This window comes from Xiphias gladius, chromosome 17, assembly GCF_016859285.1.
Source record: "Xiphias gladius isolate SHS-SW01 ecotype Sanya breed wild chromosome 17, ASM1685928v1, whole genome shotgun sequence".
Classification (NCBI taxonomy): Eukaryota; Metazoa; Chordata; class Actinopteri; order Istiophoriformes; family Xiphiidae; genus Xiphias; species Xiphias gladius.
The window spans coordinates 17,650,137-17,671,542 of record NC_053416.1 but is presented as its reverse complement, the minus strand read 5'-3'; the positions used below and the strand labels follow the sequence as shown (position 1 = coordinate 17,671,542).

The 21,406-nt window shown below is 40.7% G+C and overlaps 1 protein-coding gene across 7 annotated transcripts in view; it reads left to right on the top strand.

The window, feature by feature from the left end:
• The first annotated feature begins 637 nt into the window (after positions 1–637).
• The window catches only part of ubash3ba (ubiquitin associated and SH3 domain containing Ba), a 93,599-nt gene continuing 72,830 nt past the window's right edge, over positions 638–21,406 (top strand). For 6 of the 7 annotated variants that reach the window (XM_040149997.1, XM_040150000.1, XM_040149999.1 and 3 more), the window contains exons 1-12: positions 638–1,396; positions 15,746–15,799; positions 15,994–16,180; positions 17,672–17,870; positions 18,239–18,408; positions 18,572–18,780; positions 19,303–19,447; positions 19,699–19,819; positions 19,928–20,050; positions 20,278–20,370; positions 20,840–20,984; positions 21,081–21,187. In XM_040149997.1, coding sequence (XP_040005931.1) covers positions 1,269–1,396; positions 15,746–15,799; positions 15,994–16,180; positions 17,672–17,870; positions 18,239–18,408; positions 18,572–18,780; positions 19,303–19,447; positions 19,699–19,819; positions 19,928–20,050; positions 20,278–20,370; positions 20,840–20,984; positions 21,081–21,187 — 1,681 coding nt within the window. In that variant the 5' untranslated portion in view covers positions 638–1,268. Of the gene's footprint in view, positions 1,401–15,745; positions 15,800–15,993; positions 16,181–17,671; positions 17,871–18,238; positions 18,409–18,571; positions 18,781–19,302; positions 19,448–19,698; positions 19,820–19,927; positions 20,051–20,277; positions 20,371–20,839; positions 20,985–21,080; positions 21,188–21,406 lie in introns of all 7 variants that reach the window. The other variant, XM_040150001.1, reaches the window with a different exon arrangement.

Here is a 21,406-nt window from a genome sequence, read left to right as displayed (position 1 = left end):
CTATCTTCAGCGACAAGAGGAACAGGGAGTCCTGCAATAGATGGTTTGACCTCCGCAGAGCCCTGCCCTCAGCATCAAGGAGTCAGTCTGGAATTAGCCCACATGAAGAGACGGCAGACACTGAGACAGCCTAAGTCCACAGAAGAACTGTGGCAACTTCTACAAGATGAGTGGAACAACCTACCTGCTGAGTACCTTGATTCATGGCATTACTTTTTAAAGCATCCTCACTTTACTTTTACTGCCCCAAACTTTTGCACAGTGCTGTATAAGCCCTCCCAGCCTTTCATGGTCTACATGAGTCCCAATTCCTGAGCCTGATGGGCTGGTGATCGTTTAATTACCAAAGGCTATTTTTTTTAAATCATCAATATCACTAGTTTCCAGTTATAGTTTCCAGTTATGGGCAGTAAGTCTGTGATCTCGCCACATGTCAAAATAAGATGCATACGCTTAAATTTAGGCGTAAATATGTATCTTAATGAAACAAAAACTACAAAATTAAGGAGTAGATAGGTTTACTAAGTGTGCTGCCCTTAAGTTTCTATGGCAACTGATGATGGCGTGCGCTGTGCACTGCGCATGCGGGGAGTGTCGACACCCACTTTTCCAGACAGGAAGTGTGACCGACCTTTTCCACTATCCACCCCTACCCCGACACCCAGCTCTATACTGCCTCCACTGATCTGATTAGTTTGGGTGCCCAAGCGTAGCCACCGCACGTCAAACCGTGGAGACTGCGTTACTCTCAGTTCAGCCACACAGTCGTCCGGGTTCTTGTCCTCTCACAAACGGTGCAGTGGCCCTTTAACAAAAGGGGCCGCGCAGTTGGAGCGTCAACCCTCTACAGGCTGAAGCCCCGCTCACTCAGGATCCATTCATAAATAAGACATCGTGTGAAGAGGAAGCTCATATAGGCGAATCTTGTTCTTCATTCAGCGGGCCGGAGGCGAGGGGCGAGCAGGAACCGGACATGCTCACCTCGGCCGGGGACCGTGAATCAGGGGCACGGCTGTGAGAGCAGAAGTGACTTCCCATGGCTGACCCCTTCATGTGCGAGCCGTCAGGAGGCAGCTTGATCCAGCCCAGCGCGTTTCCCGAACCCGACAAAATGCTGGTTTCTACGTGCTTCCGCTCAACACAAGTCACCCCGGTCTAAAGAGTCTGACGATTCCTTCCTGCTTTTTATTTATTTATATTTCTTTTTAAATAAATGAAAAATACGCCAGAGGAGCCGAGGACCTGACATACCGATGGAGCAGTGAGTTATGGCAGCTAAAGAGGAACTGTATGCCAAAGTGACCCCGCGGAGGCAGCGCCAGAGCCGGCCAAGCACCGTCAAACATGGGTCCACTCTGGACGTGCTTCTGTCCATGGGCTTCCCCAAGACCAGGGCGTGAGTACGCAGCTGCACCGTCCCAAGACGCACACACGCACACACACACACACACACACACACACGCACACACACACACGCAAACACACACTATCAAAACGAGGCTGGCTCAGGATTTCCAGCAGCATCCACCACGTCCACCGTCATTGCCAAAGTTTCCTCTCGCTGCGTGTTTCAGTATCAGCAGCAGCAGCAGCAGCAGCTGATCGGAAGCACTTCTGCGGCGGAAAGGAGACGCTCCATGTCTGCCTAGGTCATGTCAAAGGACCCCTTTTAAACTGGGTTGTGCCCTCGAGTCCACAGCCATGTTGCAATAAGATTTAATGTCACTTATTCGGATTTATGTGCCAATGTCTTGAGTTTGGTCTCCCTTTTTTTTTTTTTTTTTAGAAGCAAGTGAAACATTAGAAATAAACCCGCATTTCTGTGCTGTGAAGAGTTACATTGTTGTTACATGGCTGTTGCTGTTTAGCTTGAACGATGCTACAGTGGTGGAGGAATATATTCAGATCCTTGCAACAATGCAACAGTGTAAAAACACTTCATGATATTTAAAAGTCTTGCAATCAAAGTTTAGGTAAAGAGTAAGTAAGTAGATATTACCAGAAAAATGTACCTCAAGTATTAAAAGTAAACGTACTTGTGTGTACTGACATGCATACAGAATGGCTGAATGTCAGTGTTACATTATTACATATTACATCATGGGATTATTATCGCTGATGCATTAACATTAAAGCAGCATTTTAATGCAGTTGATAGTGAGATTGGAGCTATTTTTCACTACTTATGTAGCTGGATAGTTAAATTAACAATATAACAATGCAACATATTTTATATGTTTAGCATATTTTTTTTAAATATTAATCTTCCTGCTTACTAGTAATGATAGCTGTTAAATAAGTGCATTGTAGGAGTAGAAAGTACGTTTTTATTTGAACAATTACTTGTTTGGTTTATGAAATGTGAGACAATAGTGAAAAATGCATGTTACAATTTCCAGAAGTCAAAAGTGACGTATTCACATGTCGTGTTTTGTCTGACCAACAGTCCAAAACAAGAAAATATTCAGTTTCCATTTATAAAAAACTGAGAATTTTGGTATTTTTGATTGAAAAATTGCTTAAATTATTGTTCGATTATCAAAATAGTTGGCGATTATTTTTCTGTGGATCAACCGATCGATTACCATAATCGACTACTTGTTTCAGCTCTAGTGCATACCTGTCCACGTGTTGTTTAGACTCGATGGTCAGTGTTGTCTGAGCCAGGTGTTTCGCCAGCTCTCCTTGGTTTTCAATGAAAAGCTGATCTTGTGGGCATTCCAGTGTACTCCTTAGCACTTCTTTTCATTCATCCCCGAGAGAAGAAGTCTCCAGGAAAAAAAAGCAGTCTGTGGATTATGTAATTATTAAAAATCACGAGGAGTCTAGCGATGTGTAGTCTGCTTGCTACGAGTGTTTGTGGGCTAAAATATAACGTCTCATTTTAACAGTTAATAATTACTAAACATATACAAGTATTTGGTTTAAATGGGTTTTCAAATCCCAGTATTTGAGTCCATGAATCAACAGAGGCATGTCTCTATTAAAACCATAAACTAGAGAGATGATAAAAATGTTAAATATAGAATTGCTGCATTGTCAATGAATGGGAGAATAACTTAATGGAAATGCAGAATGCAGCATCTATGTTGTAAACTATGCTTTATAAAAACCGTGTGCTTCTTTTACTCCTGGTAACTAAGCCTGTTAACAAAGGAAGGTGTTTTGCCAAATATATCTTTTTAGAGTCAAAACACTATAGCAACCAGTTACTTTTTAACACCAGCTTGAATCCTTTTTACACCTAAAGACAGTCTTTGCTATGGCTCGTATGGCCACAGATGCGGAATAGAGGCAATAGAGTCCGACATTTTAATTTAAATTCTGTACGGCTCAGGTTTTACGCCTCAGCCTCCTCTCACTGTACGAACTCTACATAATCACACAATCTATAATCAAAACGTCCCTTCTCATTGTTCCTCATGTCACTGATTCCCACTTTATATATTCAGCCCGATGATTAAACCTCATCTGACAATAAAGCCTTTTTGTATGCGCAGTGTCCCTCAAAATTGTGTCCCATGTAACAAAAGAAATGTGAAATAGTTCACTTTTTTTCAGTGGCAGCAGTAATCTCAGAGCACCCGTGATTAACTCCCAGATCTATTACTGGTTTCAGTATATATAAAGATATATAGATAAGTAAAAGCAGGGACTAAAATTTATCGATGAGTGTTGACAGTTATCTAAGTTTTGCTAAGTAGGCCAAAAGTGCCTAGTTTTTCTTTTAACTAGACAGATACAGTATCTCCAAAATTAAGCCTTTTTATCCTCCACAAAAGTGGCTAAGGTCATTCAGGCTTTCATCGTACCAGACTGCAGCTCTCTCTCCTCCTGCCTAATGAACTGCTGCAGACAAAGTGAGCAACTGGATTTGGTTATATTTGCAGTCTCACATCTATTATTGATGACAGACTAATACACTTTGGTTTGATCGGGGCTATAAAATGATAATGAAGCAGAATAATTTAGCATCATTACTTTCAAGCCTGTCTGGTCTGATATCAGCAAGGACACATTAACTGATAGGCGAAAATACAGACAGCTATGTAAAACAAAATATTTACATGTGAACAGCCTGAAACCAGCGCAGGTGACGCTGTATGATGTTTATGCACCTCATTTGAGTTTGTCGAGTTGGTTTGGTGTGACTTTTCTTTCTGGAGCTTATGGCACAGCAGTTACTCCGGTAGTAACATACAGAATCAAATGACACAGTATGGGTAAAGCTGGGTATTGTTTTAAATTTTTTGATACTAGAGCATATATGACATCTGAGTTGTGGTACCAGTACCAAAAAGATACATTTTTGATAATATGTGTAATATTCAAGGGGTCACTTGAATTGACGAGCCCACAGACCATGGATCCCCCCAACTCTACCGAGCGTCTGAGCTTTTTTCACTGTATTATTTTGCTTTTACGGCTCCCAACGTTTTTTTGCTGTGGCAGCGGTAATCTCAGCTGTGGCTCACACCACAAAGAGGCATCTGCCACGCAAAATAGGTGGGGCCAGAAGGGTGGTGATGTAGTGACTATTGGCAGGACTAGTTAGTGAACTGCTGTAGCTGGGGAACTAACCAACCTAGTTCGCCAGTTTCTGTTTACTTCTCCCTGGTGTTTTGTTGACCATTGTACGACATTTTATTCAATAAAAAGTTATCCGAGCTAACAAACTCGCTAAAAGTCACTTTGCAAACTCAAATTTTCACAGTTTTAAATCCTTGTGTTACTACACCTATACATTGCTTTCAGCCCTTTTTCCTGCAGCAACAGGAGGCTGTTTTCCGCAGAAAAGCTCTGATAAACCCACTGTACACTACCTGCCAAACACCAAACGGCAGACAGACACAATCAGCAACTGGCTGGTGAACATAGTAGAGCATTTAACAGTTAAAGAGCCTCAGGACCTGGTGGAGACCCAAACAGAGCTAAAAGGAGAATGAATATTGGACTTTCACTTGGTAGGTGGAAAGAAACGTCCAAATGGATGGTAATGTTGCTCTGTATCTGATCACTGTGAAATCAGGCAACTGTTCGCTGTCATAACTACTTTATAATAGAGGTTTAATTTTGTATAAACAAAAGCAGCTGTGCAAGAACTTTGGCTAAATAAAATACCGGCAAAATTATGATTTAAATCTGAAAGTGACTGATCAGCAAATAAGCATTCAATGCCAGCGTTTAGTACTTGGCAGCTTTGATACTCAAACACTTTTTGACTTTTGCCTTTTGGAATGCGATCTGGAACATCTCTGCCTTTGCAGATCACGTTTTACTTGTTCAATCACCCGCGAACCCTGTCACATTGCAATAAAGTATCGAAATAAATGTCAGGTTTGCACATTTTTTTATCGGGCTTTTCCCTAGATGTTGGTGGGAGAGGAAGAAGGAATAATAGGAAAATCAGTTATCCGTCATAGCTTCAGGGAACAAGGGCTGCATTGTGTTTGAGGGTTTTTTTTTTCAGCCAGTAGGGAGCATGAATCATCTACACACACAAACACACACATGCGCACTCCGAACAGCCCCTATGTTTTAATTGGGGGATTTTCTGCTTAGTCATTCAGGAATTGACTAGTGTAATCAGATCGGAGCTGGATGGACATTGATCACTCTCCCTGAGCTGATTGTGCCTGATTGTCGGAAGCAGGTTTGGAAACTGATCCGGCTGAGAACGTAACGGACACATAGTTTCATCGGGTTATCTCCCTCGTTTGCTGCTCTGCACGCTGAAGCCCTTTGTCACTGTGGCTTTGGTAGCTGTGGAGTGCTGGGACTGGACAAGAGTAGAGTTAGATCAGGTTTGGCTGGATTAAAATGAACTTTTAATGAGATGTAGTGCAGTTAAATGCTTACGAAAGGAAAGCAGTAGATAGTTTCTGATGAGTAAGATTTCACTCCATTTTTCATTTTTTATTTTTCATTCACCAAATATCAAACGTTTTCCACCTTTTCTAAATGCATTTTTAGTTGCTTTGAAAGTTTTCATTTTCCTTGGGCAACTAAAACTACAACTAATATTACTGTGAAAGTACTTTGTTACGACCAGTGACAGCGTGGCTGGATTTGTTTTCCCCTTGTGAGTGTGTGTGTGTGTGTGTGTGTGTGTGTGTGTGTGTGTGTGTGTGTGTGTGTGTCTGTGTGTGTGTGTGTGTGTCTGTGTGTCTGTGTGTGTGTGTGTCTGTGTGTCTGTGTGTGTGTGTGTGTGTGTGTGTGTGTCTGTGTGTCTGTGTGTCTGTGTGTGTGCGTGTCATCACGGCAAAATGTGGTCCTGGAGAAACCTACAATAGTAAGAACTACCACAGGGATGGTTTTCAGTAATTTAGCAACACAACTGCACAAGATATAGAAAAAAACTTTACAGGTGTGTAGTTGAGGTCAAAATGAGTACTCCTGTAATAATGTAGGAATGACTACTGAATGCTCATGGGTCGGAACGTTAACATGTTGACAGGCGTTGAAGCTGGTGTGATCCCGTTGCAAGGGTCTCTAGTTTATGTTTTCTCTAAAACTATCACCAAATTCCATAGTCCTCTCTGGGAAACTTGAAATTAATTTATTTGGTAATTACAGACTTGTAAAAGAAAGCATTGCTATTCTTTTTCTCAACATGAAAAAATTATTTTGGAGAAATGCTTTACGGCCTTTTCTAAATGTATTTGTGTTGTCATATCTTTGCCTGTAGTCCCTTTCGCCTCCAGAAACCTGCTCTTATTTAATGATCCACACACTGGGGGAAAAATAGATGACCAATTTCTCCTTCACTTTGTGAATCATATGTTCTCTGATGTTTCTTGAATTTCACTTGTGTAAATGACACTTCCTTGTATCACTGTGATTATGATTAGGTATTAACTATTTGTTGTAGTTTACTTTCCTTAATATTTCAGTTCTATGCTTTAATTGTGCTTGTGCATAATAAAAATAAAGTATTGGTTTGTCTGTCTGCTGTATACAGAACATACTGTGTGAAGAAAATTGGTATTGGTGCATGTTTAGAGGAACAATCTTTGAGTGTGTGAGGTCCAAGTGGTATGAAGCCTGGTTCATACTTCATGCAGAGACACGCATGATAGTGTGTATGCAGTTTTAAATGTTGTGCTTGTGGCCAAAATAACTGAGCATAACTGGAGTCACACACCTGAAAAATTTGAAACAACACATATTGCCCTGAAGAGTCCCTGTGCTGCTTGGCTGAACACAGGAACCTGATTTAGTAGCAATACTAAGGGCCTGGTTTTAGACATATGAGGTGCTAAGTGGTTAGGGGAAGCAGGAGAGAAATTTCATAACAATAAAGTAAACAGACGGCCTCTCTGTGGCTGGGCCATGTCAGCCATGCGTGAAGCACGAATCTGCCTCAAAGCAGCTGTAGAAAAAATTTGACTGAAATAGATACCCATTTGAATATGATGCAGGATACAGATTACTATATAATCATCTACAACCACTTTGTTTTGTTTTGTTGAACCGAGGTATTTTGTGGGAATTGTGAGCGAGGGAAGAAGAAAGTTGATGACCAAGATGTACCAGAATAACTACTGCAGTGATGGAGGCCGTTTTAAAGCCTTTTTACTCAATCCGGTACCAACATGATGTACACGGTGGCATTGAACCAGAAGAGAAGTTTCCCGTAAGGCAATGCAACAATGTCATGTGATATTTTACACCAATCACAGATGTTCTTTCAGCTATGCTGGTGTGTCGAAAAAGTCAACTACTAGGCCAGAGAGCCTGCGTTCGGACCTGGAGCCTGAAGTACAAATGTTTCTGCACTATTTCCCAGCAAACCTTGATTTTAATTAAGGAGCTGAAAGTTTATTTTTGTGGCAGGCAAATGCAGATTTTAAACCTTTGTTAATTAGGTAATTGATTAATTGACAAATCGTTTCAGCAATAAACTAATGCCATGATAAGGGCCTGTGGGACAGACTTAGCCTGATGACATCTGACAACACAACCATGTGTGACAACGGTTCACTGAAATGTGAAAAATAGCTTCTGTTTTGTATTCTTTACTTGCGATACAATTCCTCAGGTTTCTCATTTGATACAGATGAAACTCTTTTAGTCCCTGACACGTTTAATGTCTGCGTTCCATCGTGCTTCTTGAACAAAAACATGAAAGCTTCTGTGGTTACTGAGCTGTAACACATCTAGCTGAGATCAGACTGTGTACGGTAAATTCACATTTTCTTCTCACCCTGTCACTCACACCATGAAGCCTTTTGTGCGTTCAAGAGGAAGTCTCACTATGTGAGGCTGTTCTCCTACCTCCATCAGTTTCTCTTGCTTTAAACAATTTCACTGTTATCTACAACACATGCACAAAAGCACTGTGAGAACCCAGTTAGGGCCATGTCTGGGGCTACGTTACGACATGTAACCTATGCGTACATGTGACGCATTGGTGATTGCGTGTGCAGCTTCCAAGAACAAACTGTAAGCTTGTATTCAAGACGACCAAGAGGAAGTTGCCCATTTGCGGAAGTGGCTTGTGACCTTTACTGAGTGCTCTGTTGAGTCTGTGGTTTGAGGGCGGCTGAAGCAGGGGATTCACACGTCACTTACAGATAGGACAAACTTTGATACACCAACTGAGTTATCGTGTTTTTTCTCATTAGAGACGGTTTAAATATTGCAAACTTTAGTCACAATTACTGATTGGACCAAAATAAAAGCTTTAAAACTTGTTGAGGCTTTGTACTTGCTTAATCTTTTAACAAATTGACCTGGAAATTAGAGTTCCAGATTTAATTATGGTCCTGATTTGGTGTTTTTTTTTTTTTTTTTTTAAAGATGCCTAGTAACAACCATGGCTGTAACTCTCAGACTTGTTCTTTTTGCTTCGTATCACATCCTGGGACTTTGGGAAGTGTTGTGTGATGCATCACAGTTTTGGCACTGTGTCTCATTTATTCTTAGTGAAACATTTGCTTTTGTGCACTTTGACTTGTTCCATTGACGTGAGTGCTAAAAATAACACTCATGCTAAAACAGCGCTCTTCATTTTAGGTTTGACAGACGCATTGATAATCATTTGTTCAAACTGATAAGCTTGATGGACACAGTACTCTAGTGAAGAATATTATTAACATCTTTGACTCACACAAAGGCCCAAACAGCTCATTTAATGGTGTCAATCTCTGACTTGCTCTGTCTGGCCTCGTGGACTTCTCATCTCTCTTCTCCAGAAATAATGAAGCGAGAGGAAGAGAAACAGTTCCAGACGCCAGCTGTACACAGCTGGCTTTGTTAGATATTTGGTCCTGAAACGTTGCCTTGTCGGCTTCAAAGAAAAGCTTTATGTGTGTACAACACCAAGAGCTGGCCTCATTAGTGAGTTTGCTGACCTTTTTGAGCAAAATGTTGTGTCCCCAGAAATACTTAAACAATAATCACCAGTCACTTCCACCATTAATGGGACAGTTTGACATTTTGTGAAATACGCTTACTCACTTTCATGCCGAGAATTAGTTCGATACTGCTGTCATGTCTGTACAGGAAATATGATACTACCAACAGCAGCTTGTTAGCTTAGATTAGCACAGAAACTGGAAGCAAACAGCTAGCCTGGCTCTGTCCAGCCATGAAAAAATATGCCTGCTAACACCTCCAAAGTTATCTACTTAACAGGCTGTATCTCATTTATTCAAACCTGCACAAAAACCGAAATGTAAAATGAATTTGTGACAAGTTACGTGCTGTAACTAGCAAAGACTCCATGTAGTCATTGTGCTGCTGTTAGCCAAAAAATAAATACAGTATCTTACTTACTGTAAAACCACAAATCGTCATTTTTACAATTCAGTTTGTGAATGGATTAAAGAAACGGGATTAAACATGTAATTAGTTAGCTTTAGAGGTGATGGCTGGTGGATTTTTGAGCTTTAGCTAGCCAGGCTAGCTGTTTCCCTCTCCTTCCAGTCTTTGTGCTAAGCTAAGCTAACCAACTCCCAGCTGTACTGAGTTGATACACAGACAAAAGAGTGGTGTCGACCTTCTCATTTAACTCTCGGCAAGAAAGCGAGCAAGTGTATCTCCCAAATGTCAGACTGTTCCTCTTAATATTTACAGCAACTTCATTATGTGTCACTTCTTAATGGTGGCCTTGAACTCAAAGAGCAAATATTACAGTTACAATATTAGTCTGTAAGTGTTTGCTGACATGATAGCCTCAGGCTTGTGTCTATAATATTACAACCTTGTACACCTGTTGCCCCCCTTTTTTTTGTCGTACATCACATCCTGAACAGATCTGTTGTAAACTGGAATGAAAATGTAAAGGAAGCTGGATTCAAACTGTTTTTTTTTTTTTTTTTTTTTTAAATAATTCACCCTGACTGGGATGTCAGCTAGTGAAAAGTTTGAGGAAGAGGCCGAAATGTCTGGCGTTTGGCCCGGCGTGGGCTCACCAGGTCTGAGCATATTCGGCCAGGGTGGAAGTAGGGAAACACATTTCCTCTGCTGACGGGGCTCTTGTTAGGGTGCAGTCCGGTGTTGGGCAGCAGCAGTGCTCTCAGTGCTGTTAGTGCGATAAGTGGTTAGCGATGTGTGTTCGCCACTGGCTTGTAAACAGGAAATGTTGATTCGCCCTTAGAACTGAGTCGAGGAGGGGCCCTTGGGAGCATGTTGCTGTGAGTGTTAGCGGTTGTACATGTTCGCGTGTGTGTAGAGACAGGGTAGCATGGTTTTGTTCACTTTAGTTCTACATGCTTGTTACTCTTGGCTTTCATTTATGATTTCCTCATTGTTTCTTGGCTAATATGTGGCCATGAAAGGCGTGACATTTTCAGTATGTAGTCGAGTTTTATCACAAGAACCCGCAAAACAATGTTGAGAGGAATCTCAGGTGCTCTCACTCATGAGATACTTTGAAAAGTGTGCAGATTGTCTGATAAAAAGCAATAACTTTCTCTAAAATATCCAAGTCTAACAAAGAGGTCAGCTATAATAAACAGTCCAAAGAATGTTTACATATATGAAAAACCCAAAACACTGCTGTTTAAACATGCAACAGGCAGCCAGCACATTTTGTTTGTATTAGGTTTAAATGTGGAAGTGGGAACTAAACACAGTGGCCACATGTTGGTGAATTCAAAGGCTGTTTCCAATATCGCCTGCAGCGGTGGTTCTGCAAATTAAGTAAAAGCCCTCATCTAATAATGGTCACTTTCATTTAGGCAAACAGTGCTGTTGGTTTGAAGCCATACCTAATCCTGAGTGACTTCTCTCCCTCGCACTCTCTAATCTTTTTTATCTTCCTCTAGCTGTGAACAGGAAATGCAGTTTATAAATAACTTGCTCAGTTCTTGCCAAGAGCAAAGGAGAGGCCTCGGGGTTAGATGCAGTTATTGAGGACAGTTTGCCCATGACTGTTTCAACTACATTGGAGCAGACAGAAAAGAAATTTGAAACAGGAATATTCAATTCAGCAAAAACAAACCCTCGGTCACAAAAAAATTCATTTGCTCTTTAAAAATGAAAGAGGATCAAACAGCAGATACAGTGCATAGGGCTGTGGTTCAGGATGTGCTGTTTTCCTGATCAAAACATGGACTAACTGGCCCGTAGAGAGGGAGCGCCTGTGAAACTCTGCCGTCTGTTCTAACTCTGCCCGGCGCTGCTCGATCTCCTGTCGCATGGCTTCTGCCTCCCTTTCCAGGAACTGTGTGAACCGCTCCCTCTGCAACTCCCTGTCACGCCTCTCCTGCTTTCTGTGGGTGCTGGAGATGTCAGCGTCCCACTTTCTTTTGCCTAAGGAAATGGAAACAAAACAGAAGTAGAACTATATAATCTTAACAGGTTATTCTTTATATTCAGTGTGCAAAAGACAGCACCTCCAGTACATCTGATGTAGTAGTTGGCAAGTAGACACTCGAGGTCACCCATGCATCATAAAGGCCAGCAGGGGCATTGAACGTGGGAGGATAGCAGAACTTAATACCCAGGGTCCCAACTAGGGAGGGGTCCCCAAGAAGTCTCGAACTAAAAGTTTGTCTTAATCTGCAATTTAAAAAATGTACGGTGTTCGCATCATCAGTAGATTTATTGAGTTATTGTCGTTGGCAGAATCAATAGTTTGACAGACTACTTTTTGTGTATAAAACAATATTGATTCCTTTGGTAAATGGGTGTGAGAGGCATTTTTCCTTATTTTCTAAAATTTAACCAACACACTATAAAATTATTTAATTGAAATAATCAAAAGAATAATTAACAATGACAATAATTTCAACACACACAAAAACACTGAAACACACACAATTTTTTTGTGAGTAGTATTATATGTGGTATGAATAGTTGATTTCTTATTATCTTATGATAACCACTACATAAATATGCCTGTGTTTAGTTGTTGATTCATTCTTTAGTATATGCGTAAGAATGGATGTAATAAGTGGGGAACGGGCCCACTGAGGCAGCATTATGCAAAATGTCCACATATCTAAATCAGTATAACTTTCAGTGTCAGTACTGTACAAGAAAGACAGTGCATGTGGTACATCTCACCTTTAAGATGCATCTAGCAGTGTACTACAACTTCCTTCCGGTTCGTCACCTCAGCCTGAGCCAGGCCAGATGTCCTATATACTGTGTGTATCAATTATGCTAAGAATTCTTCTGAAACTATAAAATCTAGGGTGTTCTAATGATTCAATATTCGCTTTACAAACTCTTTTAAAAAATTACATTCAGTATTATATTGATATATAGGAAGACATTCATTTTTTGCTCTTGGAAGAGGAGCTATTATTTACCTTGGTGGGACTACAGCCACTGTGGGCTTCTGATAACAGGATACCAGTGTCGTGGTCTAACTTGGAGCACTAAGCTTTGACTCAAAACATTAAAATTTTAAACATTTAAATTCAAGATTAATGCTGAATGTACAATAATGTAAAATCCCGTGTTTCATAAATTTAATAAATTATTGTCCTGACTTTGTTGTAATATTCTTCTTTTCTGCTTAACAATTAAATGCCTACTGCTTCTGTGATAGAGAAATGCAAGGATAAAAAGTGACAACAGCTACAGTTTAGCCTACAGTGGCCTCTTGCTATTGATTGCTCTTTTCTTGTTGAGCTGTCGCCATCTACTAGACTGGATCCGTGGAGCTGGGAATGACTAATATTGTGGTAGTGGTTATTGAGCCTTTTTTTGTTGTTGTTGTTGTTTTAAACATTGCTGTTATTTACCCTCCTGCAGAAAAGTATGCCTCACATCAACGACTAAAAATGGCAAACAACACCATGCTATGTTATTATTTATACCTATTGCTTTTCTTGGGGTTTCTTGTATTTATTTTTTCCATTAAGGGTTTTTTTTTTTTGGCGGAATTTTTCTTATTTGATTTGAGGGTCTAACAACAGAGGGTATCGTATACTGTTCAAATTGTAAACCCCCTTTGAGGCAAAGTTGCGATATGTGATATTGGGCCATATAAATGAAATTAGAGTCGACTTGACTTGAATGTGCTGAAACAGAGTTTCTAGTAATTTCAGCAGCATAAAAAGATTAAATTCAAATAAACCTTGTATCGTCTATGTGAGCGTGCTCTCTGACACAGCTGTAAGACCTTTTCTATCATTTAATGTCACAAGGGTTCACTTTCATAAAATACCATTGAGATAAGGAGCAATCAATCCAATGTTCTGGCCTGAATTGGTTTTTGTGACTTCTCAGTCACATCTGCCTGTAATCCCATCATGCCTTCTGAGAGAAAATCCCCTTCTTTTCCTCCTCCACACTGCACCAGGTGGAATCTCTGAATAATACGACTGGAGCCAACAAACAACTCTCTGTCTTAGGACTTCTACATGCAGTAGTGGTTTATACTGAATGAATAAAAATGGATCAATTAGGGAAACTGTTGTATCTGTCATCTAACAGTTGTAGGCCAGTTCAGGTGAATGAACAGGAGACTAATCCAAGTTTTGACTGTGCTTCTCTCTCTTTGTAGCTTGTATCCAATTCAAGTTCACCCTGCATATATTTGTCTGTGCATGCTGTAGTAGCTCTGTGTGAGCCATCTGTTACGATACTGTAGCTTTGGCTTCCCCACCCTGCACGCTGTGCTCTGTCAGGGCACACTGCCCCAGGGTTTGGGGACTTTGCTGTATCTAGGACCCTCTCAGTGGGACAAATTTAAAAATGGCTCATTGAATTTGAACGCTAGAGTGGCCCAGTGCACACTGTCAACATTGACGAAACATCCATAACGTGCTGTAAACTAAGTCAAATGGTGGCTGTACAGTGGAACAGATAACCACACTTCCTGCTTGTTCATTTTCCTTTAATATCAGCTATAGATGGTTGTTTTCTATTCATTAGAATGGCCATTCAGAGCAGTGAATAGCAGGGCTGTCTTTAGGGGCATCACAGTTACCCTTTAGATAAAGCATGGCAGCAGTATGGAGGTTTGTTTTTGGTTATCTAATGAAGTGAATGGGTGTTTAATTCTCGTTGACTTTGGGCTGCTTTGGCTTTATTTCACATAACACACAGAGAACTTAACCTGAAAGGAGAACGGACTGCATGGCTTGCAGTTGAAGTTTAAAGGTCAAATGCTATGGAGACAATGTGCTACTCATTTCCTGTTGCTTAATAATCTAATTAGTCATGCACCCAAACATTGCTTTCTTTAGTTACTGCGATACATTTTTTATATCACTAATTAATAAATAAATAAATGAACAAAAATAAACTATCAAGATTAATCTTTGGCAAGCGGTCACCGTGGTATACAGAGACAACACACAGAGTTGTTATATCTATAGATATAGAGAAGTTATAGAGAAGTTTTAAAATGAATAAACAGACACTTTTGTTTGGGCTATTGTGTGCCAAATCTTTGCAGATAAGGCTGTTAGAGTCTAATGTGTTCGGTAAGTATCTAACTGATGTGCCAATTGACTTAAAGAGAGGCAGAGATTTAAACCTTCAGAATTAACAGTCACGTCTAGACAGTCTGTGTTAGTCCTCTCAAAAGCGAAGAAAGCTACTGGAATCAGTTAATCCCTTCAGAGGCGGCCCACAATACCAGAGGTTTTATAAAAAGACACTAATTAGATTTTGAGCACTCAAGAGTAATCATGCAATCAGCTCCCTCTTGTTTCAGAAAGACATCTTGAGAAGTGAGAGTTTATGAAATGACATGGACATTGCATTTTTCTTATTAATGTCTATTACACTAAAACACAAGGCACTGATTATATTTTTCTCAATGTTACTGTCATATCTAGGGGTCTTAATATTGGGAATTTAGGCTGCTGCAGAAGTGAATTGTCAACCAACACTGTGAGCTGATTTGCTCCAGAATCCCTCGCCTCTCTAATACAGTGGTTGGTGTTTAATTATGGACTGGATCACTTGTATCAGAATCATGTCCAGATTCAGCTTCATGTTAAACCGAGTATCCACTGAATATGGGGATGTGCATCTACCGATGAGCACACTTTATTGATGATAGAACCAGAGTTATTAAATATTTTCAGAGCAAAGAATATGGCCGATTCAAATCCGTTTCAGTGCTGTTTCATGGACCTCTGGTATGAATGATGAACTCCTGTTATGAATTACAGCGTGCTTGTTGTCATTTCACTGCTCTCTTGGAATGTTTATTTATTTTATTTTTTTTTACATGGAAGTGCAGCAACCTCTTCCTAAGAAACCTGGTCCGGAAGAGAAACCACTGGTGTTGTGACTGAGCTTTGATCTCCCTTTCTCTTTGTCTTTGCAGCTTGAAAGCTCTGGTTTCGACAGGAGGCAAAAATGTCCAGGCAGCTTGTGACTGGTGAGAACACATTTCCTCAAATTCTCTCTCAAACTTATTAATGAACAACTGGAGTGCCATTAAAAAACTTGAAAAAAAACTGACCTAACACAGCATTGTATTGATGTGTTACTTTGCTGTTACATCAGTAGTGCCCTCTGCTGGACATTAGCTGTCCTCACCTCCAGTCATCTTGGCTGTGTCTGTCGCTCCAGGCTTTTCTCCCATGTGGATGACCCTTTCCTGGATGACCCTCTGCCCAGAGAATATGTGTTATACCTGCGACCCAGTGGGCCGCTGCTCCAGCAGCTCTCACACTTCTGGCAGCAGTCCCGCCTCTCCTGTGGCAAGAATAAGGCACACAACATCTTCCCCCACATCACCCTCTGCCAATTCTTCATGGTCAGCCTTACTCTTGTGTGTGTTTCTGTGTTTGTCAGTGCTTGTGTAGAGGGAGTCATGTCATTTATTTTTTTTATTTTTTTTGAAGACATGCTAAGTCTATGCACCACACATTTTGTTACATGTTGTCTCATCCCAATGAAGCTCTTCATTATGCAGTGGACAATATATTATTTCATTAAGCTTAGTTCCCCCAAGTTTAGGGGTAACTAAATCAGCTTCGCAAATCAGCTTCACAGCTACATATTTCAAATCCCCAGCTCCTCTTTGTTGGTGCAGCTTGTCAGTGTTTGGCATTTACTCCTTGTTATATGATAAATAATTTTGCAGGGTTTGTTGTGTTAAATAGCCACGACAGCTGCTCTAGGGATGACAATATCAGTTGATCTGCCACTTTGATCCGGAATGAAATATCTCAACGCCTGTTGAATGGATTGCCGTGACATTTTGTACAGACATTCATGGTTCCCAGAGGATGAATTCTAATAATTTTGAGGATCCCGTGACTTTTCCTCTAGCGCAACAAGCCGGTCAAATCCAGTGAAATATCTCAACATATCCTGAACGGATTAGCACAAAAATTTGTACAGACATTCATGGTTCCCATGAAGAGTGCCACCATCCGGTCGAGTGCCATCCTCTGGTCAAAAGTTTATTTGTCGAATATTTGGTTTTTGACCAAATACTTGCAAAAATAATGACATTCCCATCAGCCTCAGCTGTACTTTATGTTTAGTGCAAAGTGTAGCCTCCCGGTGCCACTTGCATGGCTGCAGACTCTTAGTCTTGTTTGATCATGATTCTACCTCTTTGGTGTTCTTTATATCTCATGTTGCTTTTAATGTTGTCAATGTGCTGATTTCCATACTAGCTTTTATATAACAAATGCTGCTTATTGGCATTAAGCTTAAGTACTGCACGGCCCGCCATTCATAGCAGTGTTTCTATATATGCCCCCTGGCGCCTTGTTAGGTAGATTTTTATACAATCTGTTACAATCCAATACAAGAGGTCTACCACCTTATAATGGCCAGTTAATGTTAAAACTTTCCTAGAGGTATTGATTTAACTATATGGTTATTACTGAGGTCATAGTTTGTGGTGGTGTTGTACTGGACTGCATTATATTAAAATATGTTTCTAATATTCTTCTCCCCTTGTATTTATAAATGGGGTGGGCACAACATTAGAAACACCTCTTATTATAATGTAATCCAGTTCAACACCACTGCAAACTAGACTTCAGTAAAAAATTTATATTTAAATTAATACCTGTCTCAATGTCAATCAAAACTGAACATTATTTGTAAAAGAAGGATTTTATGGCTGAGCTGTTGTATTGGATTGTATTAGTTTTTAAAGGTGTACCTAATAAAGTGGCCACTGAGTGTACACATGTGCTTGTATATGCATATGTCATGTAAGGACTGGGTGTTCACTGCTTCAACGTTGATGCTGAGTTTCCTGTTTTGATGTCTCTGCTGTGCTCAGTGTGCTGATGGGAAGGTGGAGGCTCTGTCCGATGCTCTCCAGACCACTATGGCCAAGTGGAAGGGTCGCATACCCATGCCCCTCTCCCTGGAGCTCTACACCTCCTCAACCTTCATTGGCCTCTTTGTGGAGGAGCAGCTGGCGGAGGTGCTGAAGAGTTTTGCTGCTGATTTTGCCACTGAAGCAGCGGTTAAAGCAGGTTCGAGTCCCTTTGGTGAAAATCCAATCATACATGAATACTGTATTGTAGACTCAGTGTACAGGGTTAATGTTTGTGCTCCCAGGCCTGATCAAGAATGATGCATTTTAAGAGGCTCTCATTTGTATATTTGCAGCTTCATATGTTTGCAGTTGTGCACTACTTGCATCTACTGTAATTATATGTTGGGGATGAGCTGAGCAGTATCACTAGATAATACATTATCAGTGTGTTGTGTGACAGTGTGTAAATGTCAGTGGAGAACCATTATAGTTAAAATAATGTGAAGGGAACATTACATCATTGTCATGAGTATACGTATATAGGCATCTGGTGTGCACATTATCCTCTTTTTTTCTTTTGTCCAGATGTTCATGTCGAGCCCCATAAGAAACAACTTCATGTCACTTTGGCATACCACTTCCAAGCCAGTCACCTTCCAATTTTGGAGAAGTTAGCCAAAACCGTGGATGTGTCTTCGGGCTGTGACTGGCTGGCTGTGCTCTTCTCCCGGGATATTCGGTTTGCTAACCATGAGGTAATGAGGAAATTAGTACTTCCTCTTAACAAGTACGTTTCCCTTCCTCAGTGGGCACTCTGGCACTTGTTAGTTCTGTTTGATTTATTTGACATTAAGTGAAAGGAATGTTAAGATCCTAATTACCACTGTCTAATGGTTGCTAACCATCTGCCCCCTTTAGACACTGCAAGTCATGTACCCATATGTGCCTCAGAATGACGATGAGCTTGAGCTGGTGACAGGAGACTTTATCTTCATGTCTCCGGTGGAGCAGAGCAGTGCCAGCGAGGGCTGGGTGTACGGCACCTCGCTGGGCACGGGGCTGTCCGGCCTGCTGCCTGAGAACTATGTCAACCGTGCTGATGAGTCTGACACCTGGGTTGTCCACGGGTACGGAAGGGAAGCGCGATACTCGGCACAGACACAAGCTCATGATCATGTGTTTCTTGCATGTAAAAAAAATTCCATGACACATAAGGAGCCATCCTGGGAGGGAAGTCCCTTTTTGCAACCACTTCACAAAAACATCATTGAGTTTTATCTCAAGCTTACCATTCACAAATCCTTTCAGTCTGGATTTTTTTTTACAAATAAGGGGATGTTTCTTAGCTAACTGGAAAGTTTACAGCGAAAGAAAAGCAAATTAATCACTGTCTTGGCCTGCTACCTGCCTAGCCCTTCAACTGGACTCCTTCGCCCACATTATTACACTCCGACTTTTGTGTATTTCCGTTTGTCTGCGAGTTCATATGTTGTATGCTGTATACAATATGACTGTAGGAGTTGGTCGTTTTTTTTTTTTTTTTTCCATTTATTTCATTATACTTTTTTCCTTGTGGATAAACCGTGTCATATTTAAAGTGCTATATGAATAAAGTTGACTTGAGTTCTCTGTGTTTGTCTGATCCTCAGGTCTCACTCCATCCTCAATTGTGCTTCTCCACCTAACTCTGGTAACACTGTGGGTGGGTTATTATTTGATGGACAGCTCAACGACTGCCTACTTGACACTCTCATGGATCCTTCCAGCCTCACCGGCCTCTGTCCTCCTATGCAGGTACAGCATTTTTGTATTGTGTGACATTTCCTTATTGCATGCAGAGAAAAAAGAAAAGCTTCCTCGGGCTGCATGCTGAAGTGAAAAAAACAATCACGAACCTCGCTGCTGTCGAGCAATAATGTTCTGCAGCCCAATAAGACTGTGTTTAAGATCAGTAATTACAGTGTAAGCATCTAAGGGGAGGTTGAGATTAGTGCTGTGCAACTTGTGTCTAATGTCTCGCAATTTAAAATGAATCTTTATCACAGGTGTCAAGGCCAACTAGTCAGTCCTCCTTGTCTAAGATGAGACTGTTTGTGTGTCGCCATGGGGAGAGGATGGATGTGGTGTTTGGGAAACACTGGATCACTCAGTGCTTTGACTCCAAAGGTTAGCATGCAGGCGATATTGACACCTTTTCATACTGTAGACTTACATCGGACGATTTTGACGTTAGTATTTCCTTCTGCTCTAAGATTCTCATTTGTGTCTGTGTAGGCTGTTACATCCGCTCTAATCTCAACATGCCATCCAGCCTGCCAGCCAGAAGCGGAGGTCACCGGGACTATGATAAGGATTGTCCAGTTACTGTGTTTGGCTCCACCCAGGCCCGTCTTGTAGGTCAGTACATTTCATACACAGTATGATTTATTCTGATATTGTGTAAATCAATAAGTATGTGTAAAAGAGGTCATATACCATATCTACTAATGAAAAATTACAAAAGATTACTAAAGGATTTAAGTTTTTAAGGATAATTAAATAAAGTAGAGATTATATTTCCCAAATATAACAATTAAACTGCCTGTCAGTAGAATCACACTATGTTTTTGTTTATGTATGCTCAGGTGAAGCCCTATTGGAAAGCCATACAACTATAGACTTTGTTTACTGCTCTCCTTCTCTTCGCTGCATCCAGACTGCTCAGCATATTCTGCAGGGTAGGACCTCATCTTCATTGCCCCTCATCAATAGTCTGACCACAGTCACAGACAAGTTACCCAGCATCTATTCAGGTTCCTCAGCTGGTATCGTAAACGTACATTTGAAATTATTACTGCTGCCTGATAATGCTGGATTTTTTTAGTGTTAATTTTTGGATCTGAAACCTTCAGTTTGGCTCAGATCTTAATAGCATATGTCTTGTTATTTAATGCTTTATTAAATTAAGACAAAACATCTTTTGCACCTCATGAATTTTTTTTTCTTTTTAGAAATATTTTCTTTGTCAAACCTTTATTGCACCAAGTCTTACATTTCATGTAAAGATGTATTTATAGAATTTATACAAAAGTTCAAACAGAGCAAGACAAAATGACATTAACAGGTGGATGCTTGGTGTGACCTGAGTGTTTTCTAAGGGATATCTTCATCTCTGACTGCATCTCTTTGTGTTTCACTCTGTGTCAGGTCTCCAGCAGGAGGGAAAGACAAAGATCCGAGTGGAGCCTGGATTGTTTGAATGGACCAAGTGGGTTTCAGGCACATGTTTACCCACTTGGATCCCCCCAGCTGAGCTGGCTGCTGCTAACCTGAGTGTGGATACAACATACAGGTACACAGCAACACCAATACTACAGAATCTATATGCTTTTATCTGTGATGCTGCAATTTACAAAAAAAACATCTCTACCTATTGTTTTGTCCCTAGACCTCATATTCCCATAAGTAAGCTGGCGGTGTCAGAGTCTTATGACACTTACATCAGCAGGAGCTTCCAAGTGACCCGAGAGATCCTTGCAGAGTGCAAGAACTTAGGTAAAGTAGAATTGTCATGTATCCAGTGTTTCAAATTAATACCAACTTTACTACGCACAACATGTTGGCATGTTGAAAGTACATTGGCTACTTTCTTTTCGAGATGATTACATTTCAAACCTTCTTGTTAACTGATGTTTTCCCGTTCGAAATTTCATCTGTGGTGGCCACTGTACACTAAGCATGCTGGTAAAATCAAAACTAAACAATGGGATCTGC